This window comes from Sceloporus undulatus, chromosome 1 (genome assembly GCF_019175285.1).
Source record: "Sceloporus undulatus isolate JIND9_A2432 ecotype Alabama chromosome 1, SceUnd_v1.1, whole genome shotgun sequence".
Lineage (NCBI taxonomy): Eukaryota > Metazoa > Chordata > Lepidosauria > Squamata > Phrynosomatidae > Sceloporus > Sceloporus undulatus.
In genome coordinates, this window is record NC_056522.1 from 369,487,997 (window position 1) to 369,515,255 (window position 27,259).

Genomic DNA, 27,259 nt, shown 5'->3' on the forward strand with positions numbered 1-27,259 from the left:
GCTTTTAACAAGCAACAAAATATTGGTACCCAAAGAAATGCACTTTTAAACTAACTTGAACTTTAAGTCAAGTTTATTCGGCATTAACTAACTGGGCATTCCATTAATCTAAAAACAAAAACCATTAATTCAAGCTTAATTAAAATATATCAAATAGATTAAGATTATATCTTCTCCTCAGTCTGGTTAGAAGCTTCTCTTTTAACTAGACTATTTGATGTACTGCTATTTATAGAACATAATTCTGCTGCTAATAAATATGTCAGGTTTTCTTTGATTTGAAGGAAAGCATCTCTAATAAGAATGGTAGAGATCAAAGTATTGAGTTCTTAATCTTCATACGAAGAGCATTTGGGGGGGGGATGACATAATTGTCTTCTTTCTGAAGCCATTTGGGCACTGTTCAGAGCTGCATCCACACTCCAGAAACAATCCAGGTGACCCTTTTAACTGCCATGACTCATGCTTGGAATTCTGGAATTGAAGTTTGTGCAGTACCAGAGCCTTGACGAGAAGGCTAAATATCTTCAAAAACCACGTTCCCAGAATTCCATAGGATGGAGCCATTTGCTATTTAGGAAGGAATGTTTTAGAACTCTCAGCCTCTGTCCTCATCAAACTACAAACCCCAGGATTCCATAGGATGTAGCTGTGGAGTTAAAGTGGATAAACAGTGCTGTAATCTGTAAACAAAAATAATGACCAAGGAAGATCTACAAGATTCTCCTAGACATGAATATTGAAATCCACACTTGGTCCAATATGACCAGAATGGAGAGTGCAGTCAAAAATCGAAGAAGACTAGGATTGGGAAGAGCAATATGAAAGAACTGGACAAGATCCTAAAGTGTAAAGAATTAACTCTGACACTAGTTAGGATAGTCAGTGCGCCCGCGTCATACGCGGGTGCATCATACACTGGAAGCCGCACCGGAAAAAAGACTCACACGCCCTGGAAGAAGTAATGTGGTGCGGCCGTGGCTCGAACTTACACGTTTGTCTTTACGCGGGATGTTGGTGGTTGTGTTGGTGTCCGGAATGGATCCCCTGCATAAAAGAAGGCCCACTGTATAAGCTATTGTATTCTCCTCACCAGTACAGATGTGAGAAATGGACAGTTAAAAAGCTGATAAGAAGAAACCAACTCAATTGAAATGTGCTGTGGAGAAGGGGCAGAAGATACCACAGATGGCCAAGAAGACAAACAAATCGGTTCTAGAACAGATGAAGTCTGAACTCTCTCTGGAAAGCAACATGACTAAATTGAGGTTGTCATACTTTGGCCACTCATGGATAAAAATGAATCACTAGAAAGATATGATGCTAGGAGAAATAGAAGAGAGAAGACTGCTTCCAGATGGTTAGACTTGACCAGGGAGATCATAGCTGGGCCTACATGATTGGGCAGAGAAGTTGAGGACAGGGGTCTTGGAGATGTTTCATCCACAGGGTCACCATGGTCAAATTGACTCAAGGGCATTAACAACAACAACAAAATTCCACAATGTGATGGTTCCACCTCTCACTTGATGTCACTGGGACTGTTGTAAAGTCAAAGTGGGAAAATTATGTATTGGATGACAACCTTAGAGGAAAAATATGATCACTAAGAGTGATGAGGATACCGTGGATGGCCAAAAGACAAACAATGGTCCTAGAGCAAATCAGCCTGAACTCTCCCTAAAAGCCAAGATGGCTAAACTGAGACTGTTGTTTTTGGCCATATCATAGAAGACATCACTCACTAGAAAAGACAAAATGCTTGGAAGGAAGAAGATAGTGGGAAAAGAGGAAGACATTCCAGATGAACCAATGAAGGAAGCCATGACCAGACCCTAGTAGGGCTTAGTAGTTACTTGGAGATTTCTCTCATGGGGCATACAGGCAAAGTCCAATGAGTACAGAACAACAAATATCTTAACACAAACAAAATAAACACTCAAAGGTATAACTGCATTAGTCGTGAATCAGTTGTAGAGAGATCTTGTAGCACCTTTGAAACTATGAAAGAAAGAGTTGGCAGCATGAGCTTCATAGACTTAGTCTACTTCCTCAGATGCATTTGGAGAAATAGACTTAGTCTACGAAAGCAGCGCTGCCAATTCTTCTTTAGTCAGTCTCAGAGGTGTTACAGATCTCTCTACAAATAAAACAACTGTGCAATGTCATATTGTTGTCACACCAAGCCATAGTTATATTAGCCATAGTCTGCTGTTTTATCCATGAATTACCTTCTAGACAACTAAGGAACAAAAAATTGTTTCCTCCACTTTTTATGTTTCTGTACATCTCTTTTATCAGTTCCACTTTCAAGTGGACAGCCAGGAAACAAGTCACAATTATGGTTGGGTTTTGATGTGACTACAAGCTTGATTTCAATATGCCGAGTTCATAAACCAGCCATAAACCACGGCTTCTATTGTGAATAGCTAGCTAAAAAACATGAACCTAAATCTTATTATTGTTAATCCTGACTGAGTAGATGCATTGACTGAGTGGGATTTACCTACATGTTGGCTCGCGACTCACAGTCCATTAAATGGACCTACTCTAGTTAGGATTACTGACGGAAACACTTCTTTTCCTAAAACCGTTGTAATTTTTTTTCTTTGCTCATTCTCATGGAAAAAAGAAGGTTGACAAAAACTAAATATAGGTTTAGGAGAAAAGAAAGTCATTGTTTGGGTTTGAGGGAAAAGGAAGCCAAAACTAGGCTGATAACTGCTAACCAGAAGGCCTTAACTGCCATTGTGCAAAGACCTGCCAAAGGCGTTCATCAGCTAGATATGGCGCCTGAGTTCAAAGACCAGTCTCTTTCATCAGGCTTTTCAGATATTTTTAAACTATGAATTTTAAAGTATGAATGATTTTTTAAAAATATGTTTTAATTTTATATGGCTTGTAAACTGGCGTTATGACTTGAACCTGTCATTGATTTTAACCTGTTGTTATTCTGCACCTTGATCCGTAGAAAGAGTTCAGCCTGGAAGAATTTGTCATTTTGAAGTCATTAATGGTTTCCTGCACCTCAACTGCATTTTTGGTGGCTCTTCGGAGGAAATGTTGATTATTGATAATTGATAATAATATATTACCATCACTTAAACTCAATCCCCCTTACTTTACAGTACTAGTACCCCTTTTGGGGAATTCACAGCTAAATTTTCTCAGATCAGTAATCTATTATGCCCTATAACCAGTCATTGATAAATGCTATCTAGGGATTCCTTTCGGTTTACCAATGCTTGGAGTGCAAATAACTCCTGCCAAGTGGATTCAATGGATTTGTTTCTTTCTGGAAAGAGCTGCCAGAGTTTGCTCAGCAACATCCCATGAGGAGGCACTTCTGTAGAAATGTTTGGGTGTGATTCAAAGAACAAATTGTGCATATCATGGTGACCTTCTGCATTTGTATATCTAGGCCAGGGACGGACCTTTAAAAACCATTGCCACCCCAGCAACGTTTAGTTTTTTATTACTGATGTATAACTAGTTCAGTAGGCCTGGTATCCACTGGGGTTTGGTTTCAGGGTCTCCTCATGGATACCAAAACCATGGGCGCTGAAGTCCGTTTAATCAGGGTGACCAGGCACCCTCCTTTACCCCGAATGTCCTCCATTTCAGCCTTCTGTCCAGGGGAATTCCAAATGTCCTCCATTTTGAACTGCTAAGAAGCACGAATTGCTATTTATAGTAGTGTTTTTAGCTTTTATTTTGGAATGTCCACGTTTTTCTTGAACAGCCTACCTTTGCAGTGCCTTATCCTCCTCTGCGTTATCACCTTGGTCACCCTGCATTAAATATAATGGCGTAATTATTTTAAAATATAAAATGGCAAAATCAGGTTTACTTTTTGGAATTTTATTTTTAAAAATATCTTCAAACTGTGGATGGTTGAGTCTGTGGATAAAGAATCCGTGGATATAGAGAGCTGACTGTATTCAGTCATTTGTGGTAGTAAAAATAAGATTTGTTTATTCCCCCCCCCCCCCAAAAAAAAAGAATCTTATTCTGTTCTTTAATCCTCAGGAGCAGCTTTTGGGGAGGCATGTGGGGAAAAAAATCAGTAAAAATTGGATGAATACTGTTTACAGACTGGAAATGGTTTTAACTTGGGTCTAATCAACACTGCAGGAATAATGCAGTTTGACACTGCTTTAATTGTTGTGACTCAATGCCATGGAATTCTGGATTGTAATTTGAGAGGCACCAGCACTTTTTCGCAGAACAGGCTAAAGGCTTTGTAAACCTACAAATCCCAGGATTCCATAGGGGGAGCTACAGCTACACTTAACGTGGAGTCAAGCGCCATTTTTATAGTGTAGATCAGGGTTGGCAACCTTTTGAGCCGGGGCCGGGTTGCTTTTCCTCAGGCGACTGGGGGGGCCGAAGCCGGGGGTGGGCTTCCACCTCTGGGGTTGGTGCCGCGTGCCAGGGGTGGAGCTTCCACCCTTGAGGGGTGGGGCCGCGTGCCGGGGGCGGGCTTCCACCCTCCAGGGGCCAGGCCTCCCCATCTTGCCGGCCCCTGACCGGGCCCCGGCCCCGTCAGAGGCTGGCAAAAAAGCCGGCGGGGGCCGCCAGCACTGGAGGACTCCAGGGTGGCAGCAGTCCTCAAAGAGATCCCCTGCCGCCGCCGGAGGCCCTTGAGGACTCAGGGATGGCAGCGGGCCCCTCAGAGCCCCCTGCCGCCCGGAGGCTCTTGGGGCAGAATCCAGGGACGGAGCGGGCCCTCAGAGACCCCCCTGCCGCCGCCGGAGGCCTCTTGGAGGACTCCAGGGACAGCAGCAGGGCCTCTCAGAGACCCCCTGCCCCTCGGAGCCCCGTTTGGGGACTCCAGGGGCGGGGCAGCGGGTCTTTAAGGCCCATGCCGCCTCCGGAGCCCCGTTTGGGACGCCAGGGGCGGCACGGGTCTCTTAAGGGCCCCTGCCGCCTCCGGAGCCCCGTTGGGGACTCAGGAGCGGCAGCGGTCTCTAAAGGCCCGCTGCCGCCTCCGGAGCCCCGTTTAGGGATGCCAGGGGCGGCGCGGTCTCTTAAAGGCCCGCTGCCCATAGCGGTGATGTCTCGCGACCTTTCTGTGGTTGCACGAGACTTCCAACCCTATGGGCACTGCCATTTTCTCCCAAAATAGCGGTGAAGTCTCACGCACCTCAGGGAAGGTGCGGATGAGACTTCGCTGCCATTTTGGAGAAAAAATGGCGGCCCCTCTTAGGGCAAAAAAGCCGCATTTGGTGTCGGCGGCGGCGGCGGCTTGCTGCCGCCGCAGGCCGGCCTAAAAAGCCTCCGCGGGCCGGGATCCGGCCCGCGGGCCGCAGGTTGCCAACCCATGGTGTAGATGTACCTATGTTTCAAATAATTGTCAAGGAGGATGTCAAGAGAGGAACGCATTGTTATACTCAATAGATGCTGCAAACACATTGCAACCTGACATCACTTTAACGGCCATGCCTCAATACTATGGAACTCTGGGAACTATAGCTTGGTGAGACATTTAGCCTTTGATGTCAGAGAGCGCAGGTGCTACAACAAACTACAGTTCCCAGAATTCCATAACATTGAGCCATGACAGTTATAGTGGTGTCAAATTTGGTTATTTCTGCAGTGCGGATGCAGTAATAGCGACTGTAAAGATCATGATTATGTGCAAAACAATTTGCTGACTGAGTTCAGAAGAAATTTCTACACAGTACACACACACACACACACACCAGTCTATTCTAAGTCTGTCTAGACTGGCCTGGATGTTATGGAGGAGATGGTTTGCCATATTTGTAAAATATTCATATCCAACAGTGGCAGCAATAAATGCAGCCTTTTTTTTAAAATACCATCTCTCTCTGAGTTTATTGTTATTTACTGTCAAAGCAATTTTGACTTATGACAACAGTATCAATGAGAGATTTTCAAGTTTCCTGATTATAAACAGTCCTACTAATGTTACCCAAGTTGCAAAGGTCCTGGGAGGGCAGCCACAATTAATATTCCATAGGAAATTTTATTAGCTCAACTGAAAATTCAGGCAAACTCAAAGATAAGGCTCTGTGTACTAGTTCTGAAAAACACAACTCCAGAGTGCAAGTTCCAAATAAATCAAGGGAATGCATACATGAAAGAACTAACGAAATGAAAGATGGTAGTAAACAGTGACTTAAGAGGTTGAGGAGGATGATATCATATTGATGCCAGATGTGGAGCTCCAATCGAGGGACATCATGAAGTGGAAGTGGCTCAGCAAGCTGCCTGGGGATCATGGTCAGCAAGCTGAGATGTCAAGTGAGATACGGACAGAGTGTCTGTCTGACCTCAAACAAGACCATATTGTTAATGACCAAGTGGGCACATTTATAGGGCAAAACCTGTCCCAGGGCAGAATTCGGGATCAAAGTAGAATTCCCAGGAGAGAAGAATGGGAAGGAAATTGTGAGTGGCTGGACATTCAGTACAAATGTCTTTGGACAAAGGAATATCGCTCCCAGAAGTAGTCTTTTGTTCACTTGTAAACACAAGGATTGATTGTTCCTCAGCTATGTACTCTCAAACTTCCCCCATATGCTGAGCCTCCTGGATCTCCGAATATGGCCACAGACCTCCTTCTATAGCATGGCTAGTTTCCAGCACTGGGGATACCCTCTCTGCTACATATCCCAAACATCCCTTTTGATATCGACTTGATATTGGAAAAGAGGAGGGGTGCAGAGGGCCAGACCTTGGGGTAACACTAAGGTCTTGCAAATTCAGAGCTGTGGCTTTCTTGGCTGACTCAATCCATCTGTAATACAGGGTTCCTTTTTCCTCTACTGTCTTCTTTTGTCAAGCATGATCATATTTTCTAATGAGTCATATCATCTCATTATATGCCCACAGTACAATAAATCTCAGGTTGCATCTACACTGCAGAATTAACAGCCATGGCTCAATGCAATAGAATTGCATTGCTCAATGTGGATTATTTCTAGAGTATATTTTGGACCTCAGTTTCTAGGGAGAGTTGAGGCTTGCTTTGCTCTTGGACCCATTTTTTGTCTTTTTTGGCCTTCCATGATATCCACAGAATAAAGTTAAATAGTGCAGCTTGTTTTTGTCTACTCACCCCACTTTCCTTCTGCATCTTACTTCATTTGGCTTGTAAAAGCCATCAGCAGGAAATTTCTTTTTTAAAAAAAATATTGCCTACCACTGCAGTTTTAGACTTTACAAAAACACAATACAAGTAATATACTATGAACTTAAGCCTCTTTTAAATGATTTGAATGGCAGCTGAGCCTCTATTGTGATTTCGTCTTTGCTATCTACTTCTATTTCCTTTTCTTAGTTGCCTGTGTGTAGTTATGCTATATTGAAAATGAATGAGATGGCTACTTGACATTAAAAATATGCTTAAGGGCAATATCCCTCAGATTATTAGATATTGAGGATGAAAAATACACAATATAGTTATTTCCATTATGTTTTGCTTCTGAGTCATCTTTCTGCCTACTGTTCAAACTACTAGGATTGACCCACAAATAATTTCATTCACTATTTCTCTTTGCTTATTTATCTACTCTGTATTTATCTGTCTAACATTACTTTTATATCTTATATCTTACTTTATTTTGTATAAAGAAATAATTATTGAAGGGGAAAATATATCAGTCCAGAATCCTGGGTTGCCCCAAGGTATTGTGTGACCGGATGTAGAGCATTCCATGGACTGCTAAATAGACAAATGAATTGGTCCTAGATCAGGTGTTCCCAACTTTTGGTCCTCCATTTGTTTTGGGACCTTATTGCACACATTATTTTCCCCGTTATGGGAACTGGAAGGGGACATAGCTTGGGGCTATGCACAACCGGGAAAGAATGGATTTTACCACACAGCAAATCATCCACAAAATGGTCCCGTTTTGTTCCCTGGTGCCAAGCCATCCCCATTCAGTGCTGAGGAGTGTTACATCTTCGGGTCGGAAGTTTTCAGACCGAGCAAAATGGCGCCCCTCAGCACTGAGTGCCAGTGAATCTAAAATCACAGAATCATAGAGTTGGAAGAGACCAAAAGGGCCATCCAATCCAACACCATGCCATGCAGGAACTCTCAATCAAATGGCCATCCTGTTGTGGCTCGTGTGCTGCGCCCATAACCCTTGTTGGGGCATATGGAAATGACGCGCAGTGTCCACCACGACCACCTGCAGAGTTCAACCACGTCGACAGGACGCCAAGAAGAAGGAATCTGTGAAGATGTCTTCTACTAATAATGACTCTTACAAGTCTTCACTCTAAACGAGGGCTTTAATCTTCCTTTGCAGTATTTACAACATAGATATACACAGTGTATTGGACATCCGTCTCTAATACACACTGTTTACACCAACCAACAATAACACAACCTCTGAGGCAGCCACATTAACACACAACCATCTCACTGCCTCTCAGTAACAGACACAGCCCACTCTCAGGCACCAACTGTCTCACTCTGTCTCTCAGTGACAGTTGAGAACTGACAGTTGACAGTTGCATCAACATTCCGATGATGCACTGTTTGAATGCTGACACATTAGCTGCCGCTGGAACTGTAAATTATCTGCACAACAGTTCCCCCTAGTGGCCACACCAATGTCATTTCCTGACACATCCAGCCTCTGTGTAAAGACCTCCAAGGAAGGAGACTATTCCAAAAGGTCCATCATTCCCACTATAAAATCAGATCTTTTCATTATCCCATTGTAATCGCTACTTTTTTTGACACGATTGTTCTCCCCACTAGTTTGCACCACCTCAAAATGCATCTCAATCATTTGTGTGTCATTGGTGACATAAGTGGCAGCATGGCTTAGGAACAAGACATGCTCCTCAAAGTTTCCTCTCTACCCTTAAATTGCTAAAGAAAAATACATGTTGATGCCTTTTCACTTCCAACAACCAGAATCATAAGCTGATTTGACAACAAAGTGTAGCTTAGTGGCTTGAGTGTTGGACTGTGACTCTGGAGACAAGAGTTCGATTCTCATCTCGGCCATGAAACCCACCGGGTGACCTTGAGCAAGTCACATGCTCTCAGCCTCAGGGGAAGGTAATGACAAACCTCCTCTGAACAAATCTTGCCAAGAAAACTGTGTGATAGGTTTCCTTAGGGTCACCATAAGTTAGAAACAACTTGAAGGCACACAACAACAAGCAGAGCAGTAAATGCTGCCTCCTCCTGTACAGTCAAGGTTATTTTGGACTTGAGAAAGATCAGCCCATGAGTATCTCTCTCCATCTCTGTAACAATAAAAATGCAACACAGTAATGCCTTAATAACTAACAATTTGCTGTTTTTCCCCTAAAGATGTTGACTCTGACTTATTATGACTCTCCCCTAGGGTTTTCTTGGCAAGATTTATTCAGAGGGGGTCTGCCATTGTGCTCCCATTAGACTGGGAGAATGGGACTTGTCCAAGGTCACTCAATGGGTGGCAGAGGATGAGAGGGAATTTGAACCTCAATGTTCCAGAGTCCTAGCCCATCACTGAAACAGCTACACCACACTAGTTCTCCCGTAATAGCTTACAACAATATATTGCTGATATAAAAATTCATTTCTCTCTTGCCTTCTAGTTAAAGAGTGCACCAAAGCATGGAAATGAACAAGGAAGTCTGAGTGCAGTGACCGCTGACATAGTTGTCCTATACTACTACTACTAATAATAAACTGTTTATTTATAGCCCGCTTTTCCTGGGAGATCATAGCAGGTTACAACAGAGTACTACACAATGTACAATTTACAAACAGTATTCATATAAAAACCACAACAATACATCAGATTAATTAAAAACAGAGTAAAAATTTAAAAGATAAAACCGAACAAACTAGCATAAAGTGCTGGTGCAGAGAGCAAATCTCATAACATCTGGGGGAAAGCCTGTTGGAAGAGGAAAGTTTTAAACTTCTTCCTGAACAGGTCAAGGGAGGTAACCGAGCGGAGCTCACCGGGAAGAGAGTTCCCGGGGCAGAGCTAGAAAACGCCCTCTGTGCAGTCACAGAATATCTCGTGTCAGGAACCCTCAAGAGTTGCTTCCCGGCCGACCTGAGAGTGCGGGACGGATTATATGGGGAGAGGCAGTCCTTCAAGTATCCTGGGCCCAAGCCATTTAGGGCTTTATAGGTAATAACCAACACCTTGTATTGCGCCCGGAAGCGAATGGGCAGCCAATGCAGATCGTATAAGACAGGCATTATATGGCTGGTCCTGGAACATCCAGTAACCAACCTCGCTGCCATATTCTGCACCAATTGAAGCTTCCGGGTTTGGTACAAAGGTTGCCCATGTAGAGCGCGTTACAGAAATCCAACCGAGAGGTCACCAGAGCATGTACCACCGTTTCAAGGTCCCCCCGGCCCAGGTAGGATCAGCCGAAGCTGATAACAGGTACTCCTGACTGTCGCATCCACCTGAGATGTAAGGTGGAGTGATGAGTCCAGAAGCACCCCCAGACTGCGAACTGAGTCCTTCAGGGGAAGTGTGACCCCATTCAGGACAGGTGGACAAATCTTCATCCCCGGGCCCGGGGAACCTATCATGAGTACTTCCGTTTTCTCTGGATTCAAGCTGAGTCTATTTTCCCTCATCCAGCCCATTACTGACTCCAGACAGGCAGGAGAGATGCCATCCCTGGTCACTGCATCAGTCGGAGACACAAGAGAAACATATTTTCAGCGTACTGATAACACTGCGCCCCGTGTCTCCGGATAATCTCTCCCAGCGGTTTCGCGTAAATGTTGAATAGCATGGGGGACAGAATGGCTCCTTGAGGGACACCAGATGTAAGTGCCCTCTTATCGGAGCACACGTCCCCCAGCTGCACCATCTGGAATCTGCCTGAGAGGTAGGAACGGAACCACTGGAGCACAGCGCCCCCGATACCTAACTTCCTCAGGCATTCCAGAAGGATACCATGGTCTATGGTATCGAAAGCCGCTGAGATTTCTAAGAGCACTAACAGGGACACGCTACCCCTGTCCATGCCCAGACGGAGATCATTGACCAGGGCAACCATGGCAGTCTCAACTCCATAGCCCGCCTGGAAGCCAGTTTGAAATGGGTCTAGAAAATCTGTTTCATCCAAGACCGATTGAAGTTGAAAGGCAACTGCCCTCTCGACCACCTTCCCCAAAAAAGGCAGCAGGGAAACAGGCCGATAATTACTTAGAATCAGGGGGTCTAGGGAGGGCTTTTTTAACAGCGGTTTTACAATGGCCAATTTCAAGCTGGATGGAAAATGTCCTTCCCTAAAAGATGAATTAATTATGCGGCGCAACATAACAGTTACAACTGACCCCCCCTGAGCTGCTAGCCAAGAGGGACAGGGATCGAGAGAGCACGTTGTCTTCCTAACACTTCGAAGGATCTTGTCCACTTCCTTGGTACTCACAGACTCAAAATGATCCAGTACAATCGAGTCCACGGAGGCTCTGGGGACCTCTACTCTGGATCCTGAAGAAATACTGGCGTCGAGATCAGCCCTTATCCGAGAGGTTTTATCTGCGAAGAAGTTGTTAAACTCGTCACAGCAGGCCTTGGATGGTTCCAAAATAGAGTTCAGGCAGGAGGGCAACTGGGTAAGCTCCCTCACTACCCTGAACAGCTCTGCCGGACACGACTCCGCGGATGCAATACGTGCAGCATAGAACGAATTCTTAGCTGCACTTATTGCCACTCCGTAGGCCTCCAAATGAGAGTCCAGGAGTGCCTTGTCGGCTAAGTGCTGGTGTCTTCGCCAGTCACGCTCTAGTCGTGGCAGAACCCACTTCCTTTCCCTGAGGTCTTCCGTATACCAGGGTTGTTTTTTGGAAGCAGGCCTGAGAGGACACTTGGGAGCGATACTGTGTATAGCCCTGGAGAGATCAGTATCCCAGATGTTAGTCAGGGCATCAACAGAATCACCGTCAGTTCCAACCATATGCCCCTCTAGGGCTTCTTGGAACCTTTTGGGTTCCATCAGCCTTCGAGGGTGGACCATCCTAATAGGTCCACCACCCCCGGGAGGGATCTGGGTAGATGCCTTGAATTTAACCTCGACCAGGAAATGGTCCGTCCATGACAAGGCGGAGATATTTGTTACCTCCGCCCACGGACTCTCCATGTCCGTACAAAAGACCATATCAAGCTTATTACCAGCAGAATGTGTAGGCCCTGAGACCAGTTGAGACAGGTCCATGGCAGTCATGGTAGGCATGAACTCCCGAGCCGCACCAGTTGGACTATGACTGGCCTCGAAGGGGATGTTGAGGTCCCTCAGGACAAGAAGCCTAGGAGACTCCAACACCAGCTCCAAGACCAGCTGTGTCAGCTCGGCCAGGGAGTCTGTTAGCGCACGGGGTGGCTGGTAGACTAGAGGAAAACCAGAGTAGTATAGTAGTTTGAGTGTTGAACTATGGACTCTGGAGACTAGGGTATGATTCCCAGCTCAGCCATGAAATCATTGGGCAAGTCACACTCTCAGCCTCAGGGGAGGCAATAGCAAACCTCCTCTGAACAAATCTTGCTGAGAAAACTCCATGATAGGTTTGCCTTAGGGTCACCATAAGTCGGAAACAGTTTGAAGACACACAATAACAAGAGGAGTATAATTAATGCACATTTAAGAACACATTTTCCTAATGTGTGCTCATATTCATATAATTTACCTAATTTATGCAACAATCTCTATAAAGCATGTTTGTTGTGGTTTCCCCCCCAAAAAACAAACTGCTGCAACTTCTCCTAATTCATGTGCTCCTGGTCAGTAGGACCAGAATTAGAATTATAGAATCCTAGAGTTGGAAAAGATCACAAATGCCATCCAGTCCAACCCCCTGCCATGCAGGAATACACAATTAAAGCACTCCCTACAGATGCCATCCCACCTTTGTTTAAAAACCTCCAGAGAAGGAGACTCCACCACAATCTGAGGCAACCTATTCTACTGTTGTTACCATCAGGAAGTTCTTCCTAATGTTCAGATGGAATCTCTTTCCCTGTAGATTGAATCCATTGCTCTGTGCCCAGAGTCTCTGGAGCAGCAAAAAACAAGCCTGCTCCATCCTGAATATGGCATCCATTCATAAAAAGTTCTTAGCTTGCTGGTGAAAGGAGAGGGGCAACTGAACTGAGCAAGGGAGAGAATTCTACAATCTGGGAGCAGCGACCAAGGCCGCTCTCTCCTGTGGCCTCACCAACCGTGATTCCGATTATGGTGGAACTGAAAGATAGCCTTCCCCCAAAGATTTTAAAACTTGGGCAGGGTCATATAGGAAGATATGGTCTTACAGATATTATGGACCCAAGCCTTTCAAGGTCATAACCAACATTTTGGATTCTGCATGATAATGGACTGGTAGCCCATGAAGATGTTTTAATGGTGTTCAATGGTTCTCTGTAACCACTCCCCTGGCCACAAAACAAAAAACAAAAACAAACAGCTTCATTTATATATGTACAGCTTCATACTGAACTAACATGTCTAAGTGGTTTACAACTGTAAGCTAATTGCCCCCAACAATCTGGGTACTAATTTTAGTGACCTTGGAAGGATGCAAGCCTGAATCAAGCCTGAGCCTCCTTAGTTGGGATTGAACTCACAACCTTATGGTTTTGAGTGAGTGGCTGCAGCACAGGCATTTAACCACTGCACCACAGTAATCTTCCGATCTGGATGTAATCAAGACATATGTTACCATGGCCAGATCTGATGTCTCAAGGAATGGGCATAGCTGACACACTAGTTATAATTGTGCAAATACACTCCTGGCTTTTGCTAAAACCTGGGCATCCAGACTCAAATCAGAATGCAGGAATGTGCCCAAATTGTGAACCTGAGATTTCCTGGGGAATGTAACCCCATCCACCATAGAAAAAGTCCCTATTCCCTGATCCTACTGATCAGGAGCACCTCTGTCTTGGATTAACTTCAATTTGTTTGCCCTCTTCCAGTCCATTACTGACAATAGACAACTGGTTTAACACCAAAACAGTGCCCTTGGAGTTAGATGGAAAGGAGATGGAATTGAGGTCATCAGTGTAGTGATAATGGTTAACTCCAAAACTCTGGATGATCTCTCAGTGGTTTCATGTAGATCTTAAATAGCATGGATCACGACACTGGGCCTACCCAGCAGCCAAGGGGTAGAGCAGGAATCCCCCAACAGCACCTTCTTCTGAGTTCTCCCCTCCAAGAAGGACTGGAACCACAGTAGAACAATGCCCCCAAGTTTTGTCTGATAGAGTTGACCCAGAAGGATATCATGGTTGATGATATCAAAAGCAATGGAGAGGTCCAGCAGAACAAGAGGAAGACACTTACTCTGTCTAGTTCCCTGCATGGGTAAAGCTGTCTCAGTCCCATAGCCATGCCTGAAGCCAGACTGAAATAAGAGATTCGCGTCTGTTTCATTAAGTGAGATATGTAAGTATTTGGAGGAACATTAGAAAAATAAATATTTTGAATTTGACCAAATTTTTGCTGTCTAACTATGAGACCAGGAAGAATGCGGGTATCATAATATCAAAGACATAGCCATGTTAATCTGGAAATTTAGTATGCAAACAGATCTTGCAGCACCTTTGAAACTAACTGAAAGATAGAAGTTGGTAGCCTGAACTTTCGTAGACTGGAGCTTACTTCCTCAGGGAGAGAAAAGGAATATGTAATAGTCAAATAAATGAAATGATCTGGTGGGATAAATTGAGTTGTTGGATAGAGAAGGTTAAAGCTAAAAAGGGGCACAATGAAGTTAGGGAAACAATAAGATGTTCCATATTATAGGTACTGGATACTAAATAACTTGGCTGTAGTCATTGGTGGAGGAAGGAGGAGGGGAGACGGGGGTTGAAAACTATGTACTGTAATAATGGTAATATTTACTAAGAATTCACTATATACGTTTTGTGGTATTATGAATCATAAAACTAATAAATAAAGGAAGAAAAGAAACATTCTGAGAAGAATGTTAACTCACCCTTATTTCACCAACTTTCTGCTTAAACTGAGTCGTGACTTCTGAATCACATAATGCAAGTACCGAAAAGGTAGGGTGCATGTGTGGGATTGGGTGCAAAACTGGATGGTGCAGCTATAGATTCAGGAAGGTCATGGACCTGTTGATGTGGCTGGTCATTCAGTAACATAAGAGCTCTGCTGTATCATAGATCTTTTTAGCCTTGCTGTCTGTTTCTGACAATGCTCAACAGCTGCCTCTGCAAAGGCCAACACAAGAAAGGTTGGTGAGACAGCTTCTCTTACTGCAGCTGGAATTCAATAACATGGTTGGCTTTACCTTTAGGAAAACTAAGGTGGGCTCTTCTCCTCCTCCTTAACTTTTAATTCTTTTTCCAAAGAATGGGATTCAAGGTGGATTACAAAGTGATTACAATTTAGTTGAAAACATACAAAAGGTCACCATTAAAATAAAGCAAAACTACTAACTATTAAAACAATTTAAAAAGTGCACTTAAAATGGATTAAAAGCAGTTAAAACAGTACAGTTTAAAGCAGTGCAGCACTTTCTTACAAGCACTTTCTTTAAAAGTCTGGGGGAGTGGGGAGGACACTAAGAAAATAGCAACAGAAATAGCAAGTACATTTGTATACCACATATCAATGCACTTAAGCACTCCTTAAGCAGTTTACAATGTGTAAGCTAATTGCCCCCAAGAAGCTTGGTACTCATTTTAACAACCATTGGCCTGTTACAGACTGCCAAAATAAAGCTGCTTCGGGTCTCTTTGGAGGTATGTTGTTTAAATGATGCATGCATCCTAAGAGTCCGGAAGCTGCACCAAAGCTGCACTCCAGTGCTTAGGAATGGAGTGTGGCTTTGGTGTGAACTCCTGACTCTTAGGACCCATGCATCATTTAAATAGGATACCTCCAAAGAGACCCGAAGCAGCTTTATTTTGGCAGTCTGTTACAGGCCTATGAAAGGATGGAAAGCTGAGTGGACCCTGGAGCCCTGCCTGGGATCGAACTCACAACCTTGCAGGTTTTGAGTGACTGGCTGCAATACAGGCATTTAAGCACTGCACCACCAGGATATTGAGAAAAGCCTTTAGAAGATGCTGTATTGCTTTGACTGAATTGGTTTTGGACTGTTTTATCTATTTTTAGGTGCATGTTTTAAATTGTTTTAGCATTGTCAGTAGTTTATTTTCATTTTAATGTTGGTTTTGGTATTGTTGTTATTGTTGGTGGTGATAACTGCCATTAAGTTAACTTTGACTTATTATGACCCTATAGGTTGCTATGAATAAGAGACCTCCAAATCACTCTCTCCTCAACAGTCCTGCTCAGGTCTTGCAGACTCAGAACCGTAGCTCAATGGTGTCATTAGGAGGGTGGGGATCACACCAGGTGAAACCCTAAGGGAGGTGACACCACTGATCCTCAGACATCTGTGCTTTGGCAGAAATGGGCTGTGGCATTGATCTGCTTCCCTCTAAAATGCTTTAAGAGATGGTGGGAGTTGGGCTATGCTCAGTAGGAGGAGAAAGGAGAGCCCCGTCGCCTCCACCTCCTCGGCCGCACGATCGTGCGACCGTGCTGCCCTCCTCCTCCTCCACCGCGCGGAGGAGGAAGAGGAGGGCTGTGTGGCCTGGGGCAGAGGAGACAAAGGGGGAAGCCCTGCGCCGCCCTCCCCACGCGGCCCTGCGCTGCCCTCCCTGCCTCCCTGCGCAGCCCCACGCCGCCCACCTCCTTCTCCTCTGCCTCCTCCGCCCCGCCCCCAGGCCGCGCAGCACATGGAGGAGGGGGGAGGAGAAGAAGGAAGAGGAGGAAGAGGAGGAGGGGGAGCAGAAGAAGGAGGAGGAGGAGCAGAAGGAGGAGGTGGTGAGTGGCCATAGGCCTCAAGATTTTTTTAAATTTTATTTTGTGTGCTTTTAATGCTAACAAGTCTCCCTTGTTTTGACAATGATAGTGTGATGATGATGATGATGATGATATGAGTCAGCTTGAGAGGCATGCAGGCACTGTTTCTGAAGCCAAGAGAGTGTGCCTTTCTAAAGTGCCTTTTCTGTGTGTTTTTGGTTCTTTAATGGTGATATTGAAATCAGCAAGCCTCTGAGGCAAGGCCAATGTAAATTGCTGTGATTTTTACAATCTCATGCGCAGTGAAGAAAAACCACAGTCCCTTGACCAAGTACACACTTCTGAGAAGTACACTTGGTGCAAGAACTGTGAAACCACCTTGACATGTTCAATATGCATAGCCATGTTAAACCATGCTAAGTGTTAAACCCAAGGGGTTTGGTTATGGAATAAGCCTCTGAAATATGCAAGAGGCCATGTTAAGTAAAGCCATGTCAAATGCCCAAATGTGCTGTTTGGAATGGGGGAAGGGGGGTGGCCAGAAAGGGAAGTACATTTCTGCCATCTGTCTAGGAATAATGCCCAAATGTCCTCCATTTTGATCATGCCTAAGAAACATGCATTTATATTAACATTTTTTAAAAACCATGAAATTTTTCCATGTGTCCTCCATTTTTAAAAAATGTGCCCTACATTTGAAAATGTTGTCCTACATTTGTCCCGGTTTGGAGGTCCTGACTTATGGCAATCCTACCCCCAGGGCCCTTGCGGCCCCAGGCCTCTCCCTCCAGAGGGAGGCCTGGGGCCTCATGGGCCGAGAAGGGGCCCATGGAAGCGGCTTGCCGCCTCTTGGGCTCCTCCACAGCCCTTGGAGCTCTTTTGACCGAAGGGAAGAGCCAAAGGGAAGGGCCTGGGACGGGTGCCCAAGCCCTTCCCTTCGGCCGAAAGGGCCCCTTGGATCTGCCGAGATTAAAGGACCGAGGTAGGGAGGTGCACACGCTCCTCCTCCCCCGTGTTTTGGTGAACTCCGCCCCTGGTGTTGCGGTCGCCCCGCCCCTGGGTGGAAGCTCCGCCCCCGCGTGCACCCCACCCCACGGAGGTGGAAGCTCCACCCCCCGTCTTCCCCCCCAGTTTTTGAGGGAAAGCAACCCTGGCCCCTGTATCTGAAGACGTTTTCTTTTTTTTTCATTCCCATAACATCTGTAGAACTCTCCTCTAGCACCACATTTCAAATTACAGTAGTTGATTCTGTTCCTATTAACTTTCTTCACTATCCATCTTTCAGAATGATAAATAAAATGGCAAGGAAAGTAAGCTGAGGAGTAAAGTGGGAGGAGTAGAGAGAAAGTGGGACATTTTAAAAGCAGCTGAAAAATTGGGATGGCAGAGGATTAATTGGGATTGTCCTGCCCAATAGGCACTGGCCAGTGTTACATTGGAACTGGACCTTGCATTTTATTCCTTCAAGAGCAGCTGAAATTGACCCAGGTGCATCTCTACATTTTATCAATAGGTAGGATACTGGAGGTGCACCTGGTGTTGCCTGAGGGAAGCAGAGATGCAGAATAAGCAGCTTCTGCATCCTCAGGTATCGTAGCAGAGATCTGGGACCCATTCACATTGCAGTACATAATTATAGCTCTATATTCCATTTTAAGTACCACAAGAACATCTCACAAAATCCTGATATTGGCACTTTAGGGAGGGCTATTTAGAATTCTTAGCTATGGAGTTCTAGTGCCTCATCAAACTACAAATCCCATGATTCCATAGGTAGTTGCCATGGCAATTATGGTAGAATATAGAAGTCTATCACATGCCCCATCATTCCACAGTTGAAAACCAGGACAAATGATGTGGCCAAGCAACATAAAAATTTGATCAAGATAGCAAAAGGTAATAGAGAGGATGAATACACAAACTAGGAGTGGGTTTTGCCTAAGGCAGTTTTCTTTTGCCTAAGCATACTGGGAAGTGCAAAACTGCATCCGCACCTCTGCTCTCCCTCCTGTTGAGTTGAACGCAAACTACTTTTGCCCTTTGAACTTTGTTTGCAGTAAGTGAAATAAACTGAAGACAAAAGGGGGAAATGATAGTGGAAGAGAGAAACTGGGACATTTTAAATGCATCTGAAAAAGTGAATAGGCCTTAACACTTTGTCAATGTATGATTTTGGCTAAAATTATATGCCAGGCTTTGAGTATATGCAACTTGAATTGGGTGCGTGGTTGAGATGCCATTTGTTTTTCCACTTATTTGCAGCATCTTGGAGCTGGCAATGGGCAGGGATATGCAGCCTCTGGTTTTGGAAATGCTGTGATTGATAATAGTGTTGATATCTTCTACAAATTTGTTTAACCCCATGTAAAAAGCTGTTCAGGTTACAAGTAGCCATTTGGCCTGGCTGTGAACTTCCTAACTGCTCTTTCTAGCTGCAGTTACTAAATTTATGATAATCAATGTGCAGTGTTTGTTCAATGGCAGAGTAAGGGTCAATGTTGTTAGAAGAGCAGTGTAGATGTCTTTGCTGGGTCAAAGAGAACAAAGTCTAAATTTAGACAAGTGTCTTTGCTGGTGTGAGCCTAATGTGTTGTGTCGGTTTCTTGCCTAGAAATGCAAGGAAAATAGGAAAGAAGAAACAACTAGGGATTCTATACATTTAAAGACCAATTTGGATATTATATCCCCTCTCCCATACAGAGTTTGAAAACTAATGCATACAGAAAACAGACTGAAGATCAATGAACACTTGGAATTCTGTGTCCAGTTTTGGCCACTGCACCTCAAAAAAATATTGGAGAGCTGGAAAAATTGCAAGCAAAATTATGAAGGTGTTGGAGCAACTCTCCTAGGAGGAAAGGTTACCATTCCTTTTATGAAGAAAGGTAATAATTTGGAAAATGATAGAAATGTATACAAATTTGGCTACAATCCTATTGGTGTCTTTTGAATGGGTAAATTCACTACAGAGTGCTGTAGTTAGGGTTGCCATAACTGTCAACATCCAAACCGGGACAAATGGGGGAAAATGTAGGACAATGTAGGACAAAATTTAGCCCAAAATGTAAGACATATTTTTAAAATGGAGGACACGCAAAAAATTTAATGATTTAAAAAAGTATTGATATAAACTCATGTTTTTTAGGCATGCTCAAAATGGAGGACATTTTGGCATTATTCCTCGACAGATGGCAGAAATGTACTTCCCTTTCTGGCCAACCCCCCTTCCAAAATTCCAAAACACACTCAACAGCACAAGTCCAGGCATCCTTAGCATTTGAGCCGAGGTAGACAGGCAGCCCCTTGAGCCGGCAAACTACATGTTCCAAGCCTTCTTAGCAATTCCCCCCTTCCTCATTCTCCTTGCCCCCCTGCAAACCCCCCCCCCCCCAACCCTCACCCCCTCTTTTCCCCCAGGTACAGTATATCTCAACTGGCTGTAAGGGGGATTTGTGGGTCAGTCTTTTTCTTTTTGCATGGGGGCAATAGCAGCAGCAGCAGCAGCAGCCGAGGAGGAAGGGGGAGGAGGAGAAAAAGGAAAGGGAAGGAGAAAGAAGTAAAGGAGGAGAAAGAAGAATAGGGAAAATATAAAAAGAGGAGGAGGAGGAGGAAGAGGGGAAGAAAAGAAAAAAGGGGAAGAAAAAGAAGAAGAGGAGGGGGAACAGAAAGAAGAGAAGGAGGGGAAGAAAACAAAGAGGAGGAGGAGGAGGAGGAGGGGAAAGAGGAAGAAAAAGAAGAAGAAGAAGAAGAAGAAGAAGAAGAAGAAAAAGGAAAGGAAGAGAAATAGCTTGCCGGCAAAGCTCTTTTCTGCCCTCGGCCCGTGCAAGGGACCAAAGAGGAGACACTCCTCCTCTTGAGGCTGGCTGACCAATGGGGAGAGTGGAGCTGGAACAGCCCCGCCTCCTGCTAGCAGTCACAGGCTCCTGCAGGAGGGGCGGGCTGTCCAGCCATTGGCCAGCCACCCTGAAGGGCAGGAGCTCCTGCTCAGCCCTGCGCGTGGCCGCGCAAGACCGCGCAGGGCCAGGGAAGAGCGCCCAGGGCTAGGGCAAAGCGAGGCAGGCGGCAGAAAGGCTGCAGCAGCAGCCGCAGCAGCAATGGCGGTGGCGGCTGCAGAACGGCCGTGGTAGTTGCGGTGGCGGCGGCGGCGGCAACCAGCTCAACCTGGGGCAAAGAGCTAAACCGGGGCGTGACCATGCCAACTGCCCAAAAATCGGGTTTGTCACGCCCCCAGGGGGGTTATGGCAACCCTAGCTGTAGTAGCACAGTGGTTAAATGCCGGTACTGCAGCCACAAGGTTATGAGTTCAATCCCAGGGCTTCAAGGTTGACTCAGCCTTCCATCCTTTCATAGGTTGGTAAAATGAGTACCCAACTTGTTGGAGGAATCGGTTTACAGATGGTAAACCGCTTAGAGAGTGCTGAGTTCACTAAGTGGTATAGAAATGTAAATGCTATTGCTGTTGCTATACAGAGGTGATTGGATATATTGTCTACTGTAGGGAAAAGATGCTAGGCCCAATAGGCTTTTCATCTGATCCAGGATGTCTCTTCTCATGTCCTCATGAACCCACCTGGGGCTCCTCTACATTGCAACTCGGAATTTTTCTGGCCTAGATTCACCCCCATTTGTTCTACACCTACCCAAGAAACTCTCCATTGAAGTTGCATTGATGTCCACACTTGAAATACTAAATGGAACAGGTTGTACAGGGGATGATAGTGCCGTCTGTTTTGCCTCCTCCACAATGAATCTGGCCCAATCCCTGCTGTACACAATCAGGAAACTCTAGTTTTCCCAGAGAAATCTGGAGTAATTTACAAGGTTTTTAAAAGCTGACTAAGGGCCAAAAGAGGCAAATTTGCTCCAAATCAGGCCATACATCATGTCAACAGCTGATACAGGTGAGCCTGTGAGTTTTGGCCAGTGTAGATGAGCCCTAGAGATGGGAAATTGTAGGGGGGGGGGTTTGCACTATAAATACCAGAACTAGGTTGGCAGGGGTGGTGCTGTTGCACTATAAATACCAGAATTAGGTTGGCAGGCGTGGTGCTAGTGTTGGTTCAGGCAGCTGCTGTCCAAAAATTAATGCCCCCTCCCCAGCATTACTAAAGAAGACGTCATGGCATAATATTTTACCATGATTGCTCAGAACACACCTATCTGCACATCTGAAAGAGTTTTACAATGCCATGTTCAAGGAATAATTCATGCTAGAATGCACCTGATTTCCAGCGGGAAACAGTGAGAGAAGCTTTAAAAGCTAGGGAAACATCTTTCCTCTGCAAACTGTTCTCTGCAAACTGCTGGAGAAAAGATTATTAATGTGCTTTATTCCAGGTAATTGCAGGTCATGCTGCTGAGAAATTAGTACTTGTTGCCAGATAGACAGCATAGGCAATCTATGCTAATGATATTAACAGTAACCTAAATTCAACCAGAATTGACACAGGTCTGTAAGACTGAAAGGGCCTTTGAATGGCAGCAAAAAGCCATCAGAGTCATTGTCAGTCCTGCCTTCCAAGGCTAGCATTCCAAAGGGGGAACACCACAGTCAAAAACTATGAATCTTCAGAAATTAAATTCTGGATCTCTGGAAGTGAGGGCTTTTACAGAAGGACCACAGAAGGAATTGTTGTTTTATGGGCAGGCTGATGTGGGAGACTACATTTCTTTTTCTATGGCAAGTCATGCAAGGCTTGAGTGTTGGATTGTGTCCAGCAATGGACCAAAGGCCAATAAAATTGTCCGTTGAGATATTTCTTATGTGCCAGTACTGGTTTGTAACCTTGCAGCTGTATTGATTAACAGACATATATGACTTCAAAGGCAACCTGCAGCTTAGCCTAGCAGTTGGCATAGTCAAACTAGGTGTTACACGGTATGTGTAATAATCTGGAATAACCCATTTTCCCTCCTATAGTGGGATTTACTCAGAGATACTTTGGGTGCACTTTGTGTTTAAAAAAAGATCTCACTTGGGCCTAAACTGGTCTTGGGGACAAAACTTGTGACAGTATTTGTATCCCATCCTACACTTGTAAGCAAATGCCTCAAAATGTTTTTTTAATTATTTCTTTGGAAATAATTGGAAATAATTTGAATTTTTTATTTGGAAATCATAATAAAAGTGGAGGCTAGTGAAAGAATGGTATAATCCATGGAGGCATTGTGGAAGTAGCTTTCGAGTGCTCTCCAGAAGATTAAAACTGTTTTTGTTTACTTATGGAAGGCTTACCTGACCTGTTTGCATGATTTCATATGTAGGTATTGTTGGGTTGGAATAAAAAGTTTCCTGAAACATATTGAACTGCTCTTCTTTTTTTATGGTGGAGGAACCTATCACTATTCTTTCTATATTATTTCTTCCTCTGGTATCAATTGTTGTTGCTGTTGCTGTTGCTGTTAAAGAACATATTCTTCATTCAGTGAGTTATACCTGTATCTCTGGTTGTATCTCCATTACAGAAATAATGCAGTTTGACATCCCTTTAAGTGCCTTGGCTCAATGTTATGGAATTCTGGGGTTTGTAGTTAGTTGTGCCACAAGAGCTCTCTAAATAGTTTATCTAAATAGAGAAGGCTAAATAGCTCACAAAACTACACATCCCAGAATTCCATAACATTGAACCATGGCAGTTAAAGTGGTATAGATAATTTATTTTTGCCCACAACTCAAAATGGATTATCCTCAGATCTTTGGGGACTCAGACAATATAACAGTGGTTATAATCCAATGTCTTTTTAAAATGAATAGAAACTTTCTAGAGAAGAATGGTCCTCATGGCAAATCTGCACATACTGTACTGCGCCATGCTTCATGACACTCAGATTTTGCAGCATGAGATGAATGCCTCATGTTTCTCACCATACCACCACACCACCACTACAAATGCTGCAGAAGTTCAAGAATAAAATGTGAAGCCAGGCTGGAGTGGGAAATGGGTTTTACCACGTTCATGCTTCTGTTTTCCAGATTAAGTATTTTCTGATGACTGTTTGAAGAAGAGAGATTGGCATTTGTCTTGCTCCAGCATGTCCCTTTGTGCCTCATCTCATAAGGAATGTTCTCAGTTGCCACCGATTCAAGATCTTGGATGCAGCAAAACGGAAACGAAGAGCTCCTTGTCAGAGCTTGGCTCTCCTGCCATCCCTTTCAGCTGCAGCCCATCTGCTCTGACTGTCGAGCACAGTCCAATTTACATTCCCTCCTCTTACATGGAGAACCGGCACGACTACTCTGCCATGGCTTTCTACACCCCGGCTACAATGATGAACTACAACATCCCCAGCAACTTTAGCGATTCAGAAAGCACCGCCCTGAGACAGACGGCGAGCCCAAGCATGTTGTGGTCAGGCCCTGGTCACATCTCTCCTTTGACCTTACACTGCCAGTCCTCTGTTTTATATGCAGAACAACCCAAAAGCCCATGGTGTGAGGCAAGACCTGTGGATCATGTCCTCCCAATGCACAGGTAATGTTTTGATTATCAACAATCGGTCTCTCTATTTATATATCTAGTTCCCAACCTGTCCTGCAAACCTCTCCAACCTGGTGCCCTCCAGGTGTGTTGGGCTAGACTGGTTCTCAGACTTTTGTTCTCCAGATGTATTGGACTTCAGCTCCCCAAATGCCTGACTGTTGACCAAACTGGTTAGAGCTTCTGAAGTCCAAAATACCTGGAGGATCAAAGTTTGAGATCCACTCGATTGCAGCAAAGGTGGACAATTGCCAGGGTTGAGGGCACTGGTTCTCAAACTTTGGTCTTCCAGATGTTTTGGACTTTAGCTCCTAGCATTCCTGACTGTTGGCCAAGCTTGCTAGGGCTGATGGAAGTTGAAGTCCAAAATACCTATAGGACCAAAGTTTGGGAACCACTAGTCTAGCCAGCTGCATTAGCCTTATAAGACCACATCCCCCTAAAAATTCAGGGTGGGGGGAGAGTCAATGTGGCCAATAGCCACTGTGGCAACTTAAGGTATGACATTTTGATAGAATCCAGAGACCTAGACCTGTTAGTCTGGAATATCAGTGTGCAAAAGGATCTTGTAGGACCTTTGAGACGAACTGTACAAAAGAAGTTATGGCATGCGCTTTTGTAGACTTTGTCTATTTGGTCAGGCACATGGAGTGGACTGATGCCCAGGAAGGATCTTTATAATCATACTGTACAAATAGCCATAGAAACGCAAAACTTGTGGGTCTGATGATGAGGTGACAAGTTCAGTTTCAACTATGGTCTTTGAGGGACAAAGGCAGGAGGAAAGATGTTGCCTATGGCCAGGATGCGTGAATGGCCATGTGAATGCTGGAGGGAGTTTTCAAATGTGGTGCATACAGGTTGAGAATCAGAAAGGAGATGTGATAAACTGGCCAAGAGTATCCTCGTGAGACTGAGGTATTAATATTGGCACATAAGTGAATCTCATCACCATACCCACAAATGTTGTAATACTGTTTATATATCTAGTTCTAAATATTCTTCCTGGGCACCAGTTCACTCCACGCATCTGGGGAAGTGGGCCACAAGTTTATGCTACAGCCTCACTCAGTTAGCCTCTCTCAATGGTTCTACAAGATCCCTTTGCATACTGACATAGCTAGCATTGTATTTATAGTGCAGGGCTGTGGACAGAGAGACCTATGTTCCAATCTTCACTTTGACCTATGTTCCAGTCTTCACTTTGACTCAAATCTACACTTTGATTTCACCAGTCCTCATCAGCATGTCAAGTCCTACAAGGTATAGATCACTCTGAAAAACAACAACTCTGATGTCCTGGATCCACAGAGATATGGAGAAGGGCAGGTTCTTTTAAGCTTCTAACCATCCAAGTTAACTTGGTCGGTATTTGAAACCAATCTTCAGTCTAGGCAAGAAAGTAAATCAATTCCAATTTCTATTCAAATGCATTTATTAAAGCAAAGAGAAATTAAGAAGCATTATCTTTGTTTCAAAAATAGAATGAACAACCATAACCAGGATCCTAGAAGTAACTGAAACACCTTTTGCAGGAAGGATGCCCTTGGGTTTTACTTTCATAGTTTCTTGGCTGTATAGTCCTTTGTGTGGTTTGGGCAGTTTCTAGGGTGGAAAAGTTAAATTGGTCCATAAAAAGCCATGGCGGACTTGGTCATACAAGTTTCCCAGGGTTTTCACATGTTGTTGATAAGGCTCAGTCACAATACTGCTAAATGTCTTGACATGTCTTTTCCTATAAGACATTTATGAAAAGGTCCAAGAGCTTGGAAAATTTGTTTTTGGACTATAATTCCCAGCATTCTGAAACCACTATGGCCACACTGGTTGGGAGATTCAGGCCTTAGAGTCTGAAAAAGGAATTTTCCCAGTCTAAAAAGGAGTGGAGAATTTGTTGAATCTGACAGAGTGACTTTCCATCAATTGGTATCTCTTAGAGTGCCTCAACATTATAGAAATACGTAATTCAGTTTGTTATTGTTGTATGCCTTCAGGCCATTTTTGACTTCTGGTGACACTAAGGTGAACCTATCATGGAGCTTTCTTGGCAAGATTTGTTCAGAAGAGGTTCGCCATTGCCTTCTCCTGAGGCTGAGAGAGTGTGACTTGCCCAAGGTCACCCAGCTGGGAATTGGACCCTCATCTCCAGAGTCATAGTCCAGTGCTCTAACCACTACATCACACTGACTCTCTTGACACTACTTTAAATGCTATCCTTCCAGCCTATGAAATCCTGGGATTTGTAGTCTTACAAGGGCTTTAGCCTTCTCTGCCAAAGAGTGCTGGTGCCTCTCAAAACTGCAAATTCCAGCATTCTGTAGGATCTAGCCATGGTAGTTAAAGTGGTGCCAGACTATGTTATTTCTACAGTGTAGATGCACCCTCAGTCTAACCTACCTTACAAGGTTGTTGTCAATATAGAAGTGTGTATGGCTCTTGCTGCTGTTGGAGTAAGTTTAGGCCTTGGATGTGCTACAATCAACCAACCATTGGGGGGGAAATCTTGATAAACTGGAGAATGCAGAGAATTTGTCTGCATTCTTCTCTTCCTTCTTCTGAAGGAAAAGTGCAAAAGGTCCTCTCTAGTCTTCCAAATGATCCGCCAGCACACATTCTCTCTCGCAGTGGCGCTTCTCCGTCTGCTTCATTTCTTTGGTGGTGTCTTAATCCTATGTTCGTGACATTAATTTATTGCCATGGAAACAGTGATTGTGGCATTGAAAATCCATGAATTATAACTTAAATGAAAGTTCAAAAGATGGGAAGAGTATGAACTGCAAGGAGCCAATCCCTCCCTTTCCTTGATTAAATGAGCAGAGGCCGTTTATGTTTTATTCCCCCCTCCCTTAATGGTGGATTTTGTTTCAAATATAACTGACAAAACTTTCCTTGAGTTGGAAGGAAATCTGAATGACACGTGAACTTTTAATTAAGACTTTGCTTCTGAATGAAACCCAGAGGTAGCCGACACAGTCTAGAGA

At 44.3% G+C, this 27,259-nt stretch overlaps 1 protein-coding gene across 1 annotated transcript in view; it reads left to right on the forward strand.

Annotated features, from left to right (window-relative positions):
- Positions 1–19,552: 19,552 nt before the first annotated feature.
- The window catches only part of ESR2 (estrogen receptor 2), a 62,475-nt gene continuing 54,768 nt past the window's right edge, over positions 19,553–27,259 (forward strand). The window contains exons 1-2 of the mRNA XM_042446647.1: positions 19,553–19,685; positions 23,774–24,272. Of these exons, the coding sequence (XP_042302581.1) occupies positions 23,833–24,272 (440 nt within the window). The 5' untranslated portion in view covers positions 19,553–19,685; positions 23,774–23,832. The remainder of the gene's footprint in view (positions 19,686–23,773; positions 24,273–27,259) is intronic.